General features: G+C 45.3%; 1 protein-coding gene across 1 annotated transcript in view; it reads right to left on the minus strand.

Moving 5' to 3' along the window:
* The window catches only part of PDGFRL (platelet derived growth factor receptor like), a 75,852-nt gene extending 73,617 nt beyond the window's left edge, over positions 1 to 2,235 (minus strand). The window contains exon 1 of the mRNA XM_023517793.1: positions 2,181 to 2,235. Coding sequence (XP_023373561.1) covers positions 2,181 to 2,235 — 55 coding nt within the window. The remainder of the gene's footprint in view (positions 1 to 2,180) is intronic.
* Between the last annotated feature and the right edge of the window lie 4,694 nt (positions 2,236 to 6,929).

Below are 6,929 nucleotides of genomic sequence, written 5' to 3' on the forward strand. Positions count from 1 at the left end.
ACCTTAGGTGTACGTGGCTGGCGCCTTAGCCGGTTGAGCTATAGGTGCCGAGCCAATTTTTCTATTTTTTTAGAGACTGGGTTTCCCTCTTGTTCAGTCTGGTCTCAAATTCCTGAACTCAAATGATCCTCCTGCCTTGGCCTCCCAGAGTGCTAGGATTACAAGCGTGAGACACCACACCCAACCAGGAAAAACATTCTTAATAGGGTTAGGAAAACAGTTACATAATTTAATTAATAAGTATATGTTCACTATTTTATCCATAAACTGTCTGTATATATATACTTTCAAACACAAAACCACAGTGCTATAATCCCACTTAACATTTATCAATTATTTCTTATAAAATATTGTCTCTATTGCACTCTCCCTGGTTGTCTCAACATTTACTGTTTGTATGAATTACATTTTAAACACGCTATCTTACTACAACAGACGTTTGTAATAATGCACCTTGGCTGGGAGAGATCCAAGGGGCAGAAGCTGAAGTTGCTTCCGGAGCCTCCAAGACTGACATCTTGGGTACAAAAGAAGTGAATGGATTCTTGGAAATGACTTTATCCATCCATGTTCTGCCTTATTCAAAAAAAATGATACCAAATACTGCATTTCCACCATGTCAGCGGTCACATATAAGACCTGCCTGGAGCATTTTAATACCGCATTTTACAAGCTGAATTCATGCCAGCTTCTCTCTGGGCACCAAATTAAGTGTTACCCCCCGACCCCACCCCCAATCTACTCTGCCTGCATTTTATCAAGCAGGGCCCTGGGCTTAAGAGAGTCTCATGCTCAACTGAAGTCCCATCACCATCTTGGACTTGGCGAACTAGAATGTGGTTTTTTTTTTTGGCAAATGCCTGGCGTTTCATAGGAAAGAAAGGAGCTGGTCAGGATTGAGGAGTGGATAAAGTGTGAGCCAGGTTGAGCTGGCTCCGGTGCAAGGTTGCATAACAGCAAAAGCTGCCTTTCAACCAAATCTAAGCAAAAATGGTAGACGAGGAATTTCAAAAGGCTTGAGGACACCAGGATGTGTCCAGATGAAATATGTACCACACAGAAACACCACTTGAGTAAATAATGAAGCAAGCAAAACAACTAAATGCTGATAGTGCTGATAGTAATGTACAGTACCGTGTTTACCCCAAATAAGATGCTGTCTTATATTTATCTTTTCTCAAAAAGACACACGAGGGCTTATTTTCAGGGGATATCTTCCTCTCTGCGCCGAAATGCCTGGTGTGGCTATACAGATACGCTGCATAGCCATGCCCATCACTAGGTCTTATTATTGGGGTAGGGCTTATATTTACCAAATGCATAGAAATCCTGCTAGGGCTTATTTTTGGGGTAGGTCTTATTTTCGGGAAACACGGTATGTGCAACAGTAACACATACACGCACGCGCACACACACACACACACACAGACAGCCTGGCCCTGTGGTTATGAGTCTACTACACAACAGGGTGGACCCGGGGCTGGCCCACGTTCAGAAACAGGCAGGGTGCACATAAGCAGTACCAAAAAAAAAAAAGGATTGCCTTCTCCTTTTCTCATCCAATCAGATAAGAAATGTAACAAGCTGTGGGATTTTGATTCTTTCTGAAGTTTAATATATGGAAATTTTTGAAAAGTCCTAGAAAGATCAAAAAAGTGAATCTTGCAGGATTCAAGTACAGGGAGGTATACGAAACACACTTGGGACTGCGGAGAAGTGCAAGTCATTTGGAATTTTGCAAAAGAACCAGAGATTGCCTCGTATAGGTGGCAGCCGCCCTCCGCAGTAGCAGAGGTCCTCGGCCACGCGGCGCGGAGGTGGAAGCGATCCGGGCTCCGGGGCCACCTCCCAGACCGACACGTTGACACTAGGGGCTGGACCAGGCGCTGGCTGGGGATGCTCGGCGCGCCCGCCCAGGGCTTTCTAGGAGGCTTGGAGAGGTCCCGCTGGGGCTCTCAAGGGTCAGGGTAGCTGTCACCTCCCTAGAAGGCTCTCTGGGGACGTGGCGAGTGGGAGGAAAGAAGACCTTACCCGGAGGGGGCAGGTGCACGGAGCAGGGAGCAACGCCGCGGGGCAGAGCCACCAAAGGCCGAAAGTTAGGGGAAGAGCTGGCAGGAGGGCGACAGGGAGTAGGGGTCCCGGCTAAAGTCTGGGTGTCCCCCCCGGCCGGACTCACTCACCATCCTCCAGCGCTTCGTGCACCAGCAGGAGTCCGAGCAGCAGCCAAAGCTTCATCTTCAGGGCCGGGGGCGGGGGCGGGCGTGCGGCAGAGCGCCGGGGTCTGGCTGCAGGGACACGCGGCGGGCGAGGGGCGGGCGCCTGGGACGCCACCGCTGGAGGATTCGGTTTCCTGGGGAGGAACACAGTTTGGGGGGAAAGCTGAAGATTTTTTTAATTCCCTGAGAGTGGTGCCCTCTCCTGCCCCCTGGCGGAGCTGGGGTGCGCAGCGTTTTTTCCAAGTGCAGGGAGGCAGGGCTGAGAGCGAAACTTGAATGTTTAAGTGTGACGGTCACTCCTGGAATTTCTCCGAGGCTTGGCGGTTTTACAAAATTTATCAAGTTCGAGAAGGTCTGGTGTAGTCCTGCGGGTACTGATTGGGTCACATTTAAACATGATTGTCCACATATCACCAGCGCTCGCCCCGCCTACTCGAGCAGAGTCTTAATGCTCTATAAAAAGTGCTCGAAATATTTCTGTTCACTCCTATTCTCTCACTTGGGCTCAGTAACAGGACCGTTGCCCCTGGTTCTTGCTGCTCCTCTCTGTGTGTGGCCAGAGATGGGCTCGGCGCCCAGCCCTGTACCTGGAGGCCGGGTTGCAAGGGATTCATTCCGGGAGTGAATCGTGCACCCAGTTCACCCCTCTTTGCCACCATCACCAAGCTTCACTCCCCTGGCTGAGGGCTCCTCTCTCATCAGGAGTGTGGCCACGGGTCCTGATCGGTCCCCCTGCCCTTCATGTGCTTCAGTCCATCCTCTCTTTACCAATTAGATCTATTTTCAAATGAAACCCCAGAAAATCTCACCCTGCTCAAACCCTTCAAAGGCTGTCCAGCAAGGCTCGGATTCTAGAAATCTTGGACCGTGGGTTGCCTCCCTGCTCCCTGGGCTCACTCCCTGCCCTCCAGGCCTCACGCTTGAGCACCGCCAACCCCCACCCCGCTCCCAGCCACCCGTGTCCACTGCCTCTGCTGTTCCCTCTGCCTCCAATCGTCCCCTCAGTGTCGCCACCTGCCTGCCCTCTGGGCTTCACGTATCTTGTGTGGTTTAGCTGGGACCTCACCTCCTCCCCTGAGCACTTCTCTGGTATAAATACCTCTGTCAGAGCACTACCAACAAAATTCAGCGTTTAGCTGTGTATCTGTTTATACTTTTCTCCTGCACTATTTTTATAAGTTCAAGGGCAGGAAATGTGTCTTTAAAGTTTGTATTCCACCACCAGTTTCTGAAAAATAATAGTTACTCATTAGGAATTTACTGAGCTCCAAGCAGAGTACTAGGTCCTTAGCCTGTGTTCCTTCTTGTTCTTTATCCTACCAACAAGGCTATGAAATAGTAACATTATTATCCCCATTTTATGGATGAAGATGCCCAAAGTCAAACTTGTGGCCGGTCATAACATCAGTTCCTTCATTTCTAAAATTAGAGTAATGGGCCTGGCATGGTGGCTCACGCCTGTAATCCTAGCACTCTGGGAGGCTCAGGTGGGTGGATTGAGCCAGGGCCCAGCTTGGGCTCACAAGTTCAAGACCTACCTGAGCAAAAGGCAAGACCCCTCTTCTCTACTAAAAATAGAAAAAACTGGGGCAGCGCCTGTGGCTCAGTGGGTTGGGCCCCAGCCCCATATACCGAGGGTGGCAGGTTCAAGCCCAACTCCGGCCAAACTACAACAAAAAAAATAGCCAGCGTTGTGGCGGGCGCCTGTAGTCCCAGCTACTGGGGAGGCTGAGGCAAGAGAATCGCCTAAGCCCAAGAGCTGGGGTGTCACAAACCCTCAGGCCCCTGTGGCCCAAGTCTCCACCACCGCAGGAAGGAACCAGGCCTGAGGCGGATTAAAAGTACAAGCTTATAGGAAGCAGACTAGCCCTTGGTTGCGGGGTAGCCCCCAGTAACCGCTGCACTAGCCTTTTATTGAGACCGTACAACACAGGTGAGGGGAGTAATTAACAAATGACTGAGAGCTGAAGGCTCGGGCTCTTCTTCTACAAGAAACACCTGTGGATGAATGGCCTGAGGGTCCACACCCCAGCTGTAAATCATCTTGCTCAGAGGTCATCTGGCTCTTGGCATCCTCTACACTGGAGGTTGCTATGAACTGAGATGTCACAGCACTCTACCGAGGGCAATAAAGTGAGACTCTGTCTCTTAAAAAAATAAATAAATAAAAAAGAAAGAAAAAACTGAGCTTGAGCCCTAGCTGGAGGTTGCTGTGAGCTGTGATGCCATGGCACTGTACACAGGTTGACAACTTGAGACCTTGTCTCAAAATTTAAAAAATTTATACTAATGGTACTTATCTCACATACTTGTTTTGAAGATTAAATAAGTATACTAAATTAATTAACATGTATAGGCAGGGGTGTCCAACCTGCAGCCTGAGAGCCACATGCTGATTTTATGTGGACATTTTTTTTGCTTCTCTGGGGTGTTGTATATCACAGAAAGTATGCATAGGCCTTTTTTTTTTTTTTTTTGGCTAATCAACTCTTTTAGTGTTTGTGTATTTAATGTGTGGCCCAAGACAACCCTTTTTCTTCCAATGTGTGGCAGAGAAAAAAGATTGGACAACCTTGACTTAGAACAATGACAAATTGCCCAGCATGTATGAAACTCCATATGAGTGTTACGGAAATGGAAAAATATTTACTAAGTGGTGATGATATCAATGAATGTTTTATAAGTGCTATGTGAAGTTAGGACTGTGCTAAGCATTTTATGTCTTATCTGATTGTTTCTAACTTATAGTGGGAGGTTAAATGAATCAAGGCATTAAATGAGTTAATGCGTGTAGAACTCTTAGACCCCTGACATGGCATAAGCCTTTAATTAACTGTAATGAATTTCATAGCCAAAATTATCCCAATTATTTTAGATGAGAAAAGTGAGGCATCATGAACTCATGAAATTTGCCCAGGATCACACAGGTCATAATTCTGGTGTTAAGCTGTTTTAAATATTGCACACATTTTCTTCTAATCCTTTGCTCACGTTTTAATTTTGCTAATAGTGTCTTTCTTCAAGCAATTACAACAAACATTTATGCAATTACATTTCCCAGCAACTTCCTTTATGGCTTCTGGGTTTTATGGCCCTTTAGGTTAGGCTTCCTCTGTCTCAAATTATCTATTTTATGTTTTCTTGTAAAACTTTTATAATTTTGCATCTCGTATTTGGTCTATAGATCCACCTACACTTTATTTTTGGTATCACAGGTGAGAAAACCAATTTTACGTGTTTCCAGTTAGATTGTCAATGTTACACGGTGCTTTGCTATATGGCTATTGCTTTTTCCATCTTTTTAAATTGATTTTCAGTATGTATTGAATTACATATGTGCCCCTGTCTGTTTCTATTCTATTTTATTCTATTGATCTCTTTGTCTGTGCCTATGCAAATACCACCCTGCATTAATTGGTATAATAGTCTGTTTAGATATTTGTTTGAGGAAGGGATGACACCTCCCTCAGCATTGCTCTTCTGTTAATTATCCTTCTTCATTTTTTCTTCCAGATGAAAACTGGAATCAGCTTGTCAATCTCCATAGAAAGTTTATTGTTTTGATTATGATTGGGTTTAATTTATGTTTTTGAAAAGAATGGATATATGTATTTATTTTTATTTATTTACTTATTATTATTTTTTTTAGAGACAGAGTCCTACTTTGTTGCCCTCGGTAGAGTGCCATAGCATCACAGCTCACAGCAACCTCCAACTCCTGGGCTCAAGTGATTCTTCTGCCTCTGCCTCCCAAGTAGCTGGGACTACAGCTGTCTGCCACAACACCCAGCTATTTGTTTTTTTGTTTTTTTTTTTTTTTGGTTGTAGCCGTCATTGTTGTTTGGCAGGCTGAGGCTGGATTTGAACCAGTGAGCTTAGATGTATGTGACTGGTGCCTTAGCTGCTTGAGCCACAGGTGCTGAGCCCCATTACACTTTTTAATTGGCTAATGCTGGTATTTAGACAACAATATTGAAATTCTGCATTCCCAAGCCCCTTTTCTCTTAAATCATCATCACTTCAGTTAAACATGATGTCTGTCATACAGTTAAACACTTATGTACTGTTACATAGTTATATTTTTTCTACAGAAATCTTACTTGTTAATTATTAGGCTTCTCATTTTTTGCTGGTTAATATACCATATACTTGTTTTGTCATTGTGAGGGAAAATTGCCCCCCTTAAATTTCCAAACTGGTTCATAGAAAATTATTTCAGAGTTCTATTTCCCAAGCCTTTCCTTAACACATACACTTCAGCTAAATTTAGGCATGTACACTTATCCTAGGTTTGTGTTATGGGCTGAATTGGGTCCCTCCAAAAATTCACATGCTGAAGTCTTAACCTGAATGTCACTGTATTTGTAGCAAGGTCCTTTAAAGAGGTAATAAAGTTAAAATGAGGTCTATTTAGGGTTGGCCCTAATCCATTCCTTAAGAGAAGAGGAAGTTTGGAGGCAGATGTGGTCAGCGATGGAAGACCACATGAAGACTCAGGAAAAAGAAGGTCATCTGAAAGCCAAGGACAGAGGCCTTGGAAGGAATCAATTCTGAGACACCTTAATCTCAGACTTCCAGCCTCCTGAACTGTGAGAAAATGCCTTTCTGTGGCTTCAGCCATTCATTCCGGGCTGCTGTGTCATCTCGCAAACTGATAGGGGGTCCTGTATCAGGATAGAGGCGGGGGCTCTAAGAAGGATAGAGGCTTTCCAA

The sequence above is a fragment of the Otolemur garnettii genome, unplaced genomic scaffold (genome assembly GCF_000181295.1).
Source record: "Otolemur garnettii isolate 467f Iridium unplaced genomic scaffold, OtoGar3 scaffold00121, whole genome shotgun sequence".
Taxonomy (NCBI): Eukaryota; Metazoa; Chordata; class Mammalia; order Primates; family Galagidae; genus Otolemur; species Otolemur garnettii.